Source organism: Oncorhynchus keta, chromosome 10, assembly GCF_023373465.1.
Source record: "Oncorhynchus keta strain PuntledgeMale-10-30-2019 chromosome 10, Oket_V2, whole genome shotgun sequence".
Lineage (NCBI taxonomy): Eukaryota > Metazoa > Chordata > Actinopteri > Salmoniformes > Salmonidae > Oncorhynchus > Oncorhynchus keta.
In genome coordinates, this window is record NC_068430.1 from 45204068 (window position 1) to 45220079 (window position 16012).

Genomic DNA, 16012 nt, shown 5'->3' on the forward strand with positions numbered 1-16012 from the left:
CAAACAGACTCCAACCTCTCCACAATGGCCAAGACCAGAGAGCTGTGTAAGGACATCAGGGATAAAATTGTAGACCTGCACAAGGTTGGGATGGACTACAGGACAATAGGGCAAGCAGCTTGATGAGAAGGCAACAACTGTTGGCGCAATTATTAGAAAATGGAAGAAGTTCAAGATGACAGTCAATCACCCTCGTTGTGGGGCTCCATGCAAGATCTCACCTCGTGGGGCAACAATGATCATGAGGAAGGTGAGGCATCAGCCCAGAACTACATGGCAGGGCCTGGTCAATGACTTGAAGAGAGCTGGGACCACAGTCTCAAAGAAAACCATTAGTAACACACTACGCCGTCATGGATTAAAATCCTGCAGCGCATGCAAGGTCCCCCTGCTCAAGCCAGCGCATGTCCAGGCCCGTCTGAAGTTTGCCAATGACCATCTGGATGATCCAGAGGAGGAATGGGAGAAGGTCATGTGGTCTGATGAGACAAAAATAGAGCTTTTTGGTCTAAACTCCACTCACCGTGTTTGGAGGAAGAAGAAGGATGCGTACAACCCCAAGATCCCAATCCCAACCGTGAAGCATGGAGGTGGAAACATCATTCTTTGGGGATGCTGTTCTGCAAAGGGACAGGACGACTGCACCGTATTGAGGGGTGGATGGATGGGGCCATGTATCGCAAGATCTTGGCCAACAACCTCCTTCCCTCAGTGAGAGCATTGAAGATGGGTAGTGGCTGGGTCTTCCAGCATGACAACGACCAGAAACACACAGACAGGGCAACTAAGGAGTGGCTCCGCAAGAAGCATCTCAAGGTCCTCGAGTGACGTAGCCAGTCTCCAGACCTGAACCCAATAGAAAACCTTTGGAGGGAGCTGAAAGTCCGTATTGCCCAGCGACAGCCCCAAAACTGAAGGTCTGTATGGAGGTGTGCGCCAAAATGCCTGCTGCAGTGTGTGCAAACCTGAACTACAGGAAATGTATGATCTCTGTAATTGCAAACAAAAGTTTCTGTACCAAATATTAAGTTCTGCTTTTCTGATGTATCAAATACTTATGTCATGCAAGGAAATGCAAATTAATTACTTCAAAATCATACAATGTGATTTTCTGGATTTTTGTTTTAGATTCCGCCTCGCACAGTTGAAGTGTACCTATGATAACATTTACAGACCTCTACATGCTTTGTAAGTAGGAAAACCTGCAAAATCGGCAGTGTATCAAATACTTGTTCTCCTCACTGTATTTTCTACCATTCAAAAGTTTGGGGACACATAGAAATGTCCTTGTTTTTAAAGAAAACCATCTATTAAAATAACATCAAATTGAACAAAAACACAGTGTGAACATTGTTCATGTTGGAAATTACTATTGTAGCTGGAAACGGCTGATTTGTTATGCAATATCTGCATACACGTACAGAGGCCCATTATCAGAAACCATCACTCCTGTGTTCCAATGGCACTTTTGTGTTAGCTAATCCAAGAAGTTCAGCATCCCAGAGTTGCTTCTTTACTGTTGATGTTGAGGCTGGTATTATTTAATGAAGCTGCCAGTTGAGGACTTGTGAGGTGTCTGTTTCTCAAACTAGACACTCTAATGTACTTGTCCTCTTGCTCAGTTGTGCACCGGGGCCTCCCACTCCTCTTTTTATTCTGGTTAGAGACAGTTTGCGCTGTTCTGTGAATGGAGTAGTACACAGCGTTGTACGAGATCTTCAGTTTCTTGACAATTTCTTGACAACACAGAAGTGATGGTTGCTGATAATGGGCCCTTGTAGGCCTATGTAGATATTCCATAAAAAATCTCCCGTTTCCAGCTACAATAGACATTTCCTATGTCTACACTGCATTTCTGATCAATTGTATGTTATTTTAATGGACAAAAAATTGCTTTTCTTTCAAAAACAAGGATATTTCAAAGTGACCCCAAACTTTTTAACGATATTTGCAAAAAAAGATATGGGGATTGGAAGTGATGCAGACAATTACATTGATGGAAGCTAAAATCTATCTGCAATATTACAGCTAATCTTCCCACTGAAAAAAACATTACCAACACATCAACAGCTTCTCATGAACTATTATGGCCTGTCTGTAAGATACAACACTTAACCACACACCTTCCTAAATATGTCTTACATGCTTTCCTCTCAGTCTAAACACTTCCTAACCCCCTGAGATCCCCCTAAAGACCCCTGCATGTTGCCCTCCCCAGGGGAAACAATATACAGTGAAAAAAAGTATTTATTTTAGTGGCTGACTAAAGTATTTAGTCAGCCACCAATTGTGCAAGTTCTCCCACTTAAAAAGATGAGAGACGCCTGTAATTTTAATCATAGGTACACTTCAACTATGACAGACAAAATGAGGAAAAAAATCCACAAAATCACATTTTAGGATTTTTCATTTATTTATTTGCAAATTATGATGCAAAATAAGTATTTGGTCAATAACAAAAGTTTATCTCAATGTTTTGTTATATACCCTTTGTTGGCAATGACAGAGGTCAAACGCTTTCTGTAGGTCTTCACAATGTTTTCACACACTGTTGCTGGTATTTTGGCCCATTCCTCCATGCAGATCTCCTCTAGAGCAGGGATGTTTTGGGGCTGTTGCTGGGCAACACAGACTTTCAACTCCCTCCAAAGATATTCTATGGGGTTGAGATCTGGTGACTGGCTAGGCCACTCCAGGACCTTGAAATGCTTCTTACGAAGCCACTCCTTCGTTGCCCGGGCAGTGTGTTTGGGATCATTGTCATGCTGAAAGAACCAGCCACGATTCATCTTCAATGCCCTTGCTGATGGAAGGAGGTTTTCACTCCAAATCTCACGATACATGGCCCCATTCATTCTTTCCTTTACACTGATCAGTCGTCCTGGTCCCTTTGCAGAAAAACAGCCCCAAAGCATGATGTTTCCACCCCCATGCTTCTCAGTAGGTATGGTGTTCTTTGGATGCAACTCAGCATTCTTTTTTGTCCTCCAAACACGAGCTGAGATTTTACCAAAAAGTTATATTTTGGTTTCATCTGACCATATGACATTCTCCCAATCTTCTTCTGGATCATCCAAATGCTCTCTAGCAAACTTCAGATGGGCCTGGACATGTACTGGCTTAAGTAGGGGGACACGTCTGGCACTGCAGGATTTGAGTCCCTAGCGGCGTAGTGTGTTACTTATTTTCCACCATCATTTGCAAATAAATTCATTAAAAATCCTACAATGTGATTTTCTTGATTTAAAAAAAATCTATTTGTCTGTCATAGTTTAAGTGTACCTATGATGAAAATTACAGGCCTCTCTCATCTTTTTAAGTGGGAGAACTTGCACAATTGGTGGCTGACTAAATACTTTTTTGCCCCACTGTATATGGTAGTATATGGTCTGTCTGTAAGGTACATCACTTGCCCACACTGGGGGTGGCAGGGTAGCCTAGTGGTTAGAGCGTTGGACTAGTAACCGCAATGTTGCAAGTTCAAATCCCCGAGCTGACAAGGTACAAATCTGTTGTTCTGCCCCTGAACAGGCAGTTAACCCACTGCTCCTAGGCCGTCATTGAAAATAAGAATTTGTTCTTAATGACTTGGCTAGTAAAATAAAGGTAAAATTACAAAAATAAATAAAAAACTGAATTGATTGTTCCTCTCCCCAGGTGAGAAAACCTTTAAATCAGACCTCCATTTGTCAGACCTCCACCTTGTTAACCCATAAACCCATAAACCATAAACTGGGGCAAGTTAAACTGTTAAAGTTTTAAACTGTTAACCAGCAAGTTAAAATGAGGGAAGGCATCCTGACTCTGTGCTGACACAGAGCTCTCTCGCTCTCTGTTTACCTCCTGTAACTTCACACAGTTTATATGTGTTTTCAAACCATTTCCCTTCCAGGTTATTAACAACCAAGGGCTCTTTCATGGGATTACACTTTGTCTTCTAAATGCAATTAGCCTATTGCGTAAAGGCCGAAAGGAGCAAGAGGTGTAATGAACTTGATCTCCTTGACAGACGTGTGAGCATTAGTTTCAATCAGTTTGCCAGCCTGGCACATCTTGAAAGTGTAGGTACTGTCTTGACACTGACTGATTGTGATGTCGTTTATCTTTGGTATACCATTCTTTATCTGCACAAATCAAAGTCATTTTGTTGTGAAAGATGTAATTGCAGTGAAGTAGGAAATACTCACCAAACTCTGGCGCTCAGTGAATACGTAGGTTATTGACCAGCCATTCTCCAACTGATTATCAATCTACGTGGCAAACAAAGATACAAACATTGACATTTAAAACAGACGCGTAGAATTGGGCAGTTATGATTCTCCAGGAGGAAAGTAGGAGTAGGCATGCAGCCGTACAGAATTCCCATCTGCCACATATAGTTCTCGTTAGTTATGTGTGTGGGTCACATAAGGTAAACAAATGACCTTAGAACAATAAAATAAGTCTAACTTGGGAGGAAACCTTAATATCAATACATTCCAAGCATGACTTATTTTTGAGTGATTTTAATGATCTGTAATCTCAACTTGATATTTTGTTTGTAGAGTCTGTTGATATTACTGCATGATTTGGTGTGGTATGAGGTGTCCTCACCAGGCAGTTGAGGTTGAGGAGGTGACCCTTGGTCACAGAGTGCCGACATGGACCAGGGACGCCACCCCACGCCAAAGGGAAGCACATGAGGAAGAGGAAGCACAGATGCCTAGCCTACAATGGACATAACATTATCATTACATTATGACCCTTATTACTGCTGCTACTACTACTACTTCTGCTCATACTACTACTACTACTACTGCTTTTACAAATTACTACAGTACTACTACTATTACTCGATAGCACCACAACAACAACTTATATTTCTACAGTACTACTGCTCAGGGATCTACATCTCAAAGTGTTGTTGCTCACTGTGAAAGGAGAGCATAATAAAGGAATATTGATCAATAATGTTTAATAGTGAGTTCCAAAATTATAGGCACAATGGTGCCTTTCGTCCACACTTGCTAACTTAATATCATATTATGGGAATACAAGTCACATGGGGATTGACACATTTTTTAAAATATGTTTTCAATTTTGATGTTCAATAGAATCATGCCATTTTTCTTACATAGCACCTTATATGGCCTGTCTATTTGAGAACATTTTTTAGTTTCTGATGACAAACTATTGAAGGCCATGTTGAGAGCTGGGAAAAAGCTAGTCAATCTGCTCCCAATTCCATACTGTTGCAGAACACTGGTTATAAACATCTGGAAAAGCTAACTGTTAACAATAGATACTATATCAAAATGTCAATGCTTACTGCCCAAAATTGCTGATAGTACTGTTTTTTCACTTTATGACAGAACTGAGGCTCTTACAGAGGGCCAGACAGAGAAACAAAGTATTTGATGTGGCAAATATAACTTTACAATATTACGGTTTACCTTGGTGTAAACAGAGGTGACCCAACACAAATAACATATACACACGTGCACAGGCATGTGCGAACACACTTCACTCTTACCAAGGAGATCCTCAAGGAACCTTTGCTAGTCAATGGATTCTTATTTGCACCTTTGGTTAGTTGAGCGGTTCTTGGAGGAACCTTGTCGCTGGCACATGCGGAGCATTTAAAATGCATTTTTTACTAGTGGATTTGCCTGACAGACTCAGCAACCAAGTCAAGGAAAGGGGGGTACCTAGTCAGTTGTCCAACTCAATGTATTCAACTGAAATGTGTCTTCCTCGTTTAACCCAACCCCTCTGAATCAGAGAGGTGTGTCTTTTTTTGCCTTAATCAACATTAACAGGGAGCAGTGGCCTTGCACAGAACAACAGATTTTTACCTTGTCAGCTCAGGGATTCGATCCAGCAACTTTCTGGTTACTGGCCCAAAGCTCTAACCACTATGCTTCCTGCCGCCCCACTGAAGTAAAGAAATGTAGCTAGTCTACGGCTCAATCTCAATACTTCTACTTAGCCCTCCCCATCCATTTTGCGTTATCCCGCAAGCCGTATGGATTGGGAATTGTGCCTCAATTAAACTTTGAGTGAGGCGTAGTGCCTTTTTAGTCCTCTAGCTGGCCTTCCAAATGAAGCAAATTGAGTTTGTAATGACAGGTTTTTCACTGAATAAAAATGTTTTCCTAGTTTATTATCAGTAGATAAATTTTATTTATATTAAACTATATGTATTCTAGTGGTGGCATTCTGTCAGAAGATTGGAGACGTAGCTTTCATAATGTTATTTTTGGCCACCTGTGAGAGTAGTTATCATTCCTGTGTTCTGTTTTAAAGTCATTAAAGGTTAAGATTGAACACGACCAGTTCTGCAGCATTGTTAAAAGCTGACATAGAAGTGTAGGATCTTAATTTGATCACACTTTTGTAACTGATAAAAATTTCATTCTCCGCTGAAAATACAGACTAGCTTTGTGATTTATATAAATTCAACGAAAACCTGTACTAACATGGTTATATAAATAGTATTTCACTTTTCATGTAGCCTACTTGTGTACAGCTAATAGCCTAACCACCAATCAAGCAACATTATGGACTAAACGTTAAAAACCTGTGGCTACAGGATTATTTTGCTACGACAATACTGGTCAAATTAAAATCCTAGATCTGTAAGTGTATGTGATTTTAAAGAGCCAAGTAGCCTTCCATTGCTACAAGTCAGCATTTTGTTACAATACAATATTGATAATATTTAAATATTGATTAATAATATTGATTATATAAAAATATGAATGTATAATACATTAATAATAACAATAACAATGATAATCATGTAAATACCAGTAACAATATATTATTTAAAAGGTTCAAAATGGAGTGGCAATAGTTTTGACCCCCAAAAGGTTCCTGGGGCTCCTTTCTGGCTGGAGTGTACTTCAAGGTAATAGCAGCAATAGTCCTCCCCAGCAGGGATCCGGCACTGTTTCAGGGAAAACTTTGGCACATTCACATACTTTATGGAGATGGTTCTCCACATAATCATGTCCAGATGGAATATATGGGCTTATTTCCTTTCCTTTCTTTCAAAGCAAAAAAACTGCACATTGTATCTAATTGATTAAGTATGTTTTGCAATGGTATAAGGTGGTATTTGGATTCCTAATAGTTTATCATAAGAGTTTGTTACTTATGGTTCCGGTGGCATTGAAATGTGTGGGTTTCTCGTAGATTTCCTTTGCAAAATAACTATGAATTAACAGACTTTAAAAAAAATAATTGTCAACATGTAACATCTTAATATGGTGTGGGACGTTCACTGTATTGTTAGAATCAATAGCAGGTCTATTTCGCTCCAGCATCAGGCATATTCTGTCTGTTCACAATTCACCTCTGGGAACATGGCAGTCAACACCCGACAACAGAAAGAGTTGGCCACTACTATCTGAGAGATTGTTTGTGAGGAAATTACCTCTGCCCTCGACTTGCAATTAAGACCGGTAAATTATTATCTTGCACTGCTCACTTCTAAAGTGGATACCTACTAAACTGAAGCGGAAAGTTTGGAGATATCGACCAATGTGAGAGAGGGGCGACAGTCACACTTTATTTGGATAGTCCAAATTCTTCATCTGTAAATGCTCTAGAGATCGTCATACCATCAACAAAACTATCTGTTGATAAGCAACTGCTTGCTAAGGTTAGGTTTATAATAAGGGTTGGGATAAAGGTTAAGGTTAGGGTTAGAGCTACGGTTAGTAGATAGTTAGTTGAAATGTTACTCACAGTCTGTATAGTTTGTGCCTTCAGAAAGTACTCACAACCCTTGACTTATTCCACATATTGAAAAATTGTTTAAATAGATCGAATGCAACATTGATTGAATACATTTTTTCCTATCACCCATTCCGTATAATGACAAAGTGAAAATTTTAGCACATGTATTAAAATACAGAAATATGTCGTTTGCATAAATGTTCACACCCCTGAGTCAATACGCGTTAGAATCACATTTGGCAGTGATGACAGCTGTGAGTCTTTCTGGGTAAGTCTCTAAGAGCTTTGCTCATCTGGATTGTACAATATGTACACACATTTTATTGACTTTTTATTCTTCAAGCTCTATCAAGTTGGTTGATGATCATTGCTAGACAGCCATTTTCATGTGTTGCAATATAATTTTAAGCCTATTTAAGGCAAAACTGTAACTAGGCCACTCAGGAACATTCAATGTCGTCTTGGTAAGTAACTCTAGTGTATTTTTGGCCTTGTGTTTTAGGCTTTTGTCCTGCTGAAAGATGAATTTATCTTCCAGTGTCTGTTGGAAAGCAGACTGAACAAGGTTTTCTTCTCTGAGTTTTCTGTGCTTAGCTCTCTTCAATTAAAAAAAAAATCATCTGGATTGTACAATATGTACACACATTTTATTGACTTTTTATTCTTCAAGCTCTATCAAGTTGGTTGATGATCATTGCTAGACAGCCATTTTCATGTCTTGCAATATAATTTTAAGCCAATTTAAGGCAAAACTGTAACTAGGCCACTCAGGAACATTCGATGTCGTCTTGGTTAGTAACTCTAGTGTATTTTTGGCCTTGTGTTTTAGGCTTTTGTCCTGCTGAAAGGTGAATTTATCTTCCAGTGTCGGTTGGAAAGCAGACTGAACAAGGTTTTCTTCTAGGAGTTTTCTGTGCTTAGCTCTCTTCTCTCCCTAGTCCTTGCTGATGACAAGCATACCCACAACATGATGTAGCCAACACCATGCTTGAAAATATGAAGAGTGGTACTCAGTGATGTGTTGTGTTCCATTTGCCCCAAACATAACGCTTTGTATTCAAGACATGTAGTTAATATCATTGCAATATTATTTGCAGTTTTACTTTAGTGCCTTATTGAAAACAGGATGCATATTTTGGAATATTTTTATTCCGTATAGTCTTCCTTCTTTTCACTCTGTAATTTAGGTTAGTATTGTGGAGTAACTATAATGTAGCTGAGCCATCCTCAGTTATCATTAATCTTATGTAACCATTTTAAAATCACCATTGGCCTCATGGTGAAATCCCTGAGCGGTTTCCTTCCTCTCCAGCAACTGAGTTAGGAAGGGCACCTTTATCTTTGTAGTGAATGGGTGTATTGACCCAAAGATATACTCAATGTCAGTTTTTTTTACCCATCTACCAATAGGTGCCCTTCTTTGCAAAACATTGGAAAAACTCCCTGGTCTTTGTGTTTGAATCAGTGCTTGAAATTCACTGCTCGATTGAAGGACCTTACAGATAATTGTATATCTGGTATATAGAAATGGGGTAGTCATTTAAAAATCACGTTAAACATTAATTGCACGCAGAGAGAGACCATGCAACTTATTATATGACTTGTTAGGCACATTTTCACTCCTGAACTTATTTAGGCTTGCCATAATAAAAGGTTTGAATTCTTACTGACTCAAGACATTTCAGCTTTTCATGTTTATTTAATTTGTAAACATTTCGAAAAGAATAATTCTACTTTGAAATTATGGGGTATTGTGTGTAGATCAGTGACACAAATCTCAATTTTATTTAATATATATATACACCGTGAACTCCAAATGTTTTGGGACAGTGAGGTTAAAGTGCAGGCTGTCAGCTTTAATTTGAGGGTATTGTCATCCATATTGGGTGAACTAAATTACACCCCTTATTTACACAGTCCCCCCATTTTAAGGGACCAAAAGTATTGGGACAAATTCACTGTATGTTTGGTACTAAAAAGTATTTTGTTCCATATTCATAGCACACAAATTACTACATCACGTTTGTGACTACAACCCCACCCCCCAGCGCCCGAACAATAAAACATTTAAATGATTAAACATTTGATCCTAAATAAAAGGGTTTTTATCTGAAATAATATTTCTAATGTTTTGCATAATTGTGATGTGGCCCATCCCACACACTTCTTTCAAAGACCCACTCAGACATCAGGCACTGGTCACTTTCATCCCATCTTCGACATAGAAAATATAATATATATAATCTACATTAACTTCATGTCATAATGTACACATTGGCTAGCACGGTGGAGGCCAAAGAACAAGTGCAGCATCCAAATGTCCCTCTACATCAGCAAATTAGCACCCTCTCACCACTTCTTGTGTAATGTTCTTGATATGGTACATGGTGGCTGTTGTTCTAATGAAACACTCCAACAGCACTGAAGAAATCGAGTCTGAAGATAGGTATATTTAATGAGTTGCTTATTCAAGTAACTCAACTCATGTAAACACCCTGCTTCCAATATCCCTACAATATGAGTACAGCATTTACTTGTTTAATATTTTTTATGGGGTGTGAAAAAGAGCAGAAAATTAAATACAAATATAAAGACCATTTGTGAGCTACTTTATCAAACAGGACTTTTGTTGAAAAAAGTCCAACTAAATTCCAAGTTTTTTTTTTACTTTAAAATGAATATGTATGTATTTTCATGAAAACATGTATAGTAATATAATCTACTTATTAAATGTTAAAGCTATTTCCTGAAAGAGGAATTCCTAGACTTGAAATGGCCTTTCTGAGAAAAATGCTGAATAATTTTATTAGTAGCTTCCATTATTATGGAAGGAATTCTAAACTTGCCAAAAATACAAAGATAATTATTTCGACCAGATTCAGAAAAGTATGGATAACATTTTCAACACAGCATCATCCAAAATCTTCTCTTCATCCTGATTGCAAAAAAATTAAGGTTCAATCCGTCAATCAAACCTTACATTGTTGTCACCTCTGCTCCCTCTCTTCCCCCCTTGCCACAAGGGCACCAGGCTCCCCAGCATCGCGCACTCCTGCCATCATCATTCCGCACACCTGCGTTCCCCCCATCACGCGCATAAGTGATTATTGGATTCACCAGGACTCAATCACCTCTGTATACTTCTGGCCCTTCTTTGTACACTGTGTTAACAAACCTCCAGACAAGCTTCAATGCCATACAACTCTCCTTCCGTTGCCTCCAATTGCTCTTAAATGCAAGTAAAACTAAATGCATGCTCTTCAACCGATCGCTGCCTGCACTTGCCCGCCCGTCCAGCATCACTGCTCTGGACGGTTCTGACTTAGCTATTTGTAGTTGTCCACATATTCTAGGTATCTGGTTAGACTGTAAACTCTCCTTCAAGACTCACATTAAGCATCTCCAATCCAAAATGAACTCTAGAATCAGCTTCCTATTTCACAACAAAGCATCCTTCACTCATGCTGCCAAACATACCCTGTAAAACTGACTATCCTAACAATCCTCGACTTTGGCGATGTCATTTACAAAATAGCCTCCAACACTCTACTCACCCAATTGGATGCCGTCTATCACAGTGCCATCACAGAGCCATCATGATGTTTAGCTGAGTGGAAAATGTAGGCTTTGATGGTAATTGCTTTATTAATTAGTGTTTGGTATGTTCTGATGGGAGGGACTTCCCCTACAAAAAGAGCCTCTCAGTTCAAGGGGGGACCATTTTGGATTGAGTTGTTGATGGGGCAGCATTGATTATAGCTGTACCATAATGTATTATTTTGGTGGCAGTACTGTTGTTTCTCTTCCGGATTCAGTACTTTTGTGGCTCCGCTATATTTTTATTTGATAGAGGTTACTGTAGGTTTTTCTGTGTAGCCTTCTGGACTACTCTACTCGACAACCTCAATACTATGAATAAACATATGAAATCATGTAGTAACCAAAAAAGTGGTAAGCCAATAAAAGTATATTTTATATTTTTATACTTTGATTCTTCAAAGTAGCCATCCTTTGCCTGGATGACAGGTTTTCACAATATTGGCATTCTCTCAACCAGCTTCATGAGGTAGTCACCTGGAATGCATTTAAATTAACAGGTGTGCCTTGTTAAAAGTTAATTTGTGGAATTTCTTTCCTTCTTAACGTATTTGATACAATCAAGGTAGGGGTGGTATAAAGAAGATAGCCCTATTTGGTATAATAAGTCCATGTTATAGGCAAGAACAGTTCAAATAAGCAAAGGGAAATGACAGTCCATCATTACTTTAAGACATGAAGGTCAGTCAATCCGGAAAATTTCAAGAACTTTGAAAGTTTCTTCAGTCGCAGTCGCCAAACGCATCAAGCACTATGATGAAACGGGCTCTCATGAGGACCGCCACAGGAAAGGAAGACCCAGAGTTAACTCTGCTGCAGAGGATAAGTTCATTAGAGTTACCATCCTCAGAAATCAGAAATTGAATCCCAAATAAATGCATCAGAGTTCAAGTAACAGACACATATCAACATCAACTGTTCAGAGGAGACTGCATGATACAGGCATTAATGGTTGAATTGCTGCAAAGAAATCTCTACTAAAGGACACCAGTAAGATGAAGAGACTTGCTTGGGATAAAGAAACAGGAGCAATGGACATTTGACAGGTGTAAATCTGTCCTTTGGTCTGATGAGTCCAAATTTGAGATTTTTGGTTCCAACCGCAGTGTCTTTATGAGACGCAGAATAGGTGAACGAATGATCACCGCGTGTGTGGTTCCCACCGTGAAGCATGGAGGAGGAGGTGTGATTGTGTGGGAGTGCTTTGCTGGGACACTGTGATTTATTTAGAATTCAAGGCACACTTTAGCAGCAAGGCTCACCACAGCATTCTGCAACATTACACAATCCCATCTGGTTTGTGCTTATTGGGACTATAATTTTTATCAACAGGACAATGACCCAACACACCTCCAGGCTGTGTAATTTATTTATTTTTTATTTTACCTTTATTTAACTAGGCATGTCAGTTAAGAACTGACTTTTCAATGACAACCTAGGAACAGAGGGTTTGACTAAGAAGGAGAGTGATGGAGTGTTGCATCAGATGACCTGGCCTCCACAATCACCCGACCTCAACCCAATTCAGATGGTTTGGGATTTGGACCGCAGAGTGAAGGAAAAGCAGCCAACAAGTGCTCAGCATATGTTTGAACTCCTTCAAGACTGTTAGAAAAGCGTTCCAGGTGAAGCTGGTTGAGATAATGCCAAGGGTGTGCAAAGCTGCCATCAAGGCAATGGTTGGCTTGTTGGTTATACATGATTCCATGTGTTACTTCATAGTTTTGATGTCTTCACTATTATTCTACAATGTAGATCATTGTAAAATAAAGAAAAACCCTTGAATGAGTAGGTGTGTACTAACATTTGACTGGTGTATATATAGTAAGTGGACCATGACATAACCATCCATTTGTCTGTTTTGCATTGACAAGGCACTTGGCCCAGAACATGACTTTTGAACTTCTTCAATGTATTTCAACATGATAAAAAAAATATTAAAAAAATGTTCATAGTGAATAAGCACGAAATCTATTCTATTCCACGAAATACAGTTGTCCCAAATTTGTCCCACAGTATTGCATCATTACCACCACGCTGTGCTTTTTCAAAATTGTTCATATCGAGTCACACAAGAACTGGGAAGAGACGGTGAAGAGCAAGGATATGACGTATAATATATTATATATCCACCTCCAAGTAAAGTAACTTGGAATGTGTCAAAAGGTCATAAGTCATCTAGACTGTCCTCTATTTGGAAGGATACATCTCATTCTATTGTGGTTGGAGTTTATCAAATGGAAACTGATCATATTAACAAAGTAAACCTGGTAGTGTAATCCCAAATATTAGCAAATTGTCATTAAAACATTGTCATTACAACCACAAATAGGGTCGGTATTGACATTTTCCAGGTTATTGCCATCAGAAAAGAAAGACTTTTTGTATAACCTTTGTATAAAATGGGTAAACCCCTGCTCAATATTGCTTATCACATAATCTTTTACTGTTTTTACAACAATCGATCATATTGTAAATATCCATTTGCACAAAGTCATTTTTAACAACATTATCCTGTCGTTATTGCCACACAGTCTTTACCACCATAATCGACAAATATTTCTGAATAAAAAATATGTACACATTAAATATCCCACTCCTCTCTTCATCAAGTGTAAAGCACTTGTTCTCAATAGATCAACTTAAAAATGAGTAAGTACATAACCATTTCGACATGTAATTGCATTGTTTATGGTACTGTACAAACACAGGCAGCAAACAGCCACAGGCAGCAAACAGACATATAAACAGCCAATAAGGAATTCAAATAAGTTTTTCTAAACTTTTCTAAATAAATGTGCAAGTGCCAAATCCTATTGACAGATAAACCAAATAATCCCAAACCACATGTTGTTTGTGATTTAGTTGTAAACTAAAATTGAAGGTTTTATGATGTGATGGTAATAACATTTGCAGAGGTAAATTCCACCTATTGTTGAATAAAATGGTCACAGCCAATACCAGGTTATGGCTCCTGATAAAATGAGGAAAGTATTTATTGTGATAAAAGTATTTTTGAAGAAACATTTTATTTTAAATATGACATGCCAAAAGTGCCCGTAGTTGCAAAATCCCCTATATACAATGACATCTTGAGTTCTGGATAGTGGAGCAGTGTTTAGGGACACCACAACGCCACCACAATGTGTCCTAAAACCGGGCTCCCCAACTGTGATTTTACTTGCCCCCCCACCCCACCCCCCCGTACGGCCCCACATGTACAACTATAAAACAACTAAAGGTGTGACTTTCTGGCGTTAAAATAGTTACACAAACTAGCAGCTCAAAGAATCAACAAGAAGAGCTGAATTATTGAGTCAAGAATTTACATTTTAAAAGATACTTATGTCTTCGTATATGTTTTGAGTGTGGTACTATGTGTTCTAGCTGCGCCACAGAAGTTGTTTCATAAACCTGTGACGTGTCCCGGGCTCATTACATGAACAAAAAAATGCTATTTATTGTCACTCCCCTAAAATCTACTGGCTAGACATCTGGGTATCACATTACACACTAAATACTTCACAGTAACAATAACCTCTCTGTGCATTGCCTGGGCTACTGCAGTAAATTACTCAGATGAATACAATTCAATAACTGTCTTGTCAAATTCACACATGCGTCAACGGCTTAATAAAATACAATTGTTATAGTAGGTACTTACTATTAGCAGCCCATCAGTTATTACCGTTAACAGAAAATCTTGGAATGATACCAGTAACCCAAAATGCCCAGGTTCCAGAGTAGGGGACATACCTTGGCTTTGTGGGCTGGTTTGTGTGTGTTCATCTGGCTGACCTAGGCAAGTAGAACAGAGTAGAGTCCACTTTTAGAGTCATTGGAGCAGAGTTCCTGTCTTTGGTGAAGATGAGATTATTTCCCACTTGATGTGCATAATGATGAAGAGCAAAGAGAAGGAAAGGACAGACAATCCGAATGAGGGAATGATCAACGTCCGGATGTTGACTTACAAGAAGTCTAGGGTCCAATGGTCAACTTTGCTTAGCCATCTCTGTCTTCAATGACTGACTGAGCGAGTGTGGGTGGTGGTGTGTGTGAGTGACCGCCTATCCTCACTGGTACCTCATTGAGAGGCAGAGTCTTAAAACCCCTCCTCTTTCTCTCTTTCTTTCTCCCTCCCGCACCCCCCTCTCTCTCTCGCTCTCTCTCTCTCTCTTGTTCCTCTGACTTGCTCTTTCATTTTCTGACTCACTCTTTTCCCCTCTCATTATCATCCTCACTCTCCATCTCTCACTCGAACTACTTTAAATATCCATCAATCTCTTTCTCAATCTCTCTAAAGTCCTCCTACATTCCTCGCGACATGGAGCAATACCCCTGTTGACCACTCATGAAACCCAATGCAGTCCTATTAGATGTTTATGTTAGTCTAGCTCCTTAACACAGTATGACCACTTGTTATTTGTCTTGTAACTTGCCCATAATCTTTTCAAGACACTGTATGTGAAGCAACTTCGAGCAGCTCTGGAAACACGAAGGGTCTTTTATCATTCATCTTTTGCAGAGACAAAAAAACAAAACATTTCTCATGAAGTCTCACATGATCAGGCTGAATCTTCATAGCAACGGTTGACTATGGTGAACATGGTCGTGGTATGCAGGGGTGGAAATGGAAGCAAATCACTCTAGGAACCCTAGAATGTAAAATCCTTGAAATCAGTGTATTTTTACA

General features: G+C 39.1%; 1 protein-coding gene across 3 annotated transcripts in view; it reads right to left on the reverse strand.

Annotated features, from left to right (window-relative positions):
• LOC118388828 (uncharacterized) overlaps nt 1–15385 on the reverse strand; it is a 55852-nt gene extending 40467 nt beyond the window's left edge. The window contains exons 1-4 of one of the 3 annotated variants that reach the window (XM_052527153.1): nt 15291–15385; nt 15076–15117; nt 4594–4707; nt 4188–4250 (exon numbers count right to left, since the gene is read on the reverse strand). In XM_052527153.1, the coding sequence (XP_052383113.1) occupies nt 4188–4250; nt 4594–4707; nt 15076–15108 (210 nt within the window). In that variant the 5' untranslated portion in view covers nt 15109–15117; nt 15291–15385. The other 2 variants (XM_052527152.1, XM_052527154.1) reach the window with 2 other exon arrangements.
• Nucleotides 15386–16012: the final 627 nt, after the last annotated feature.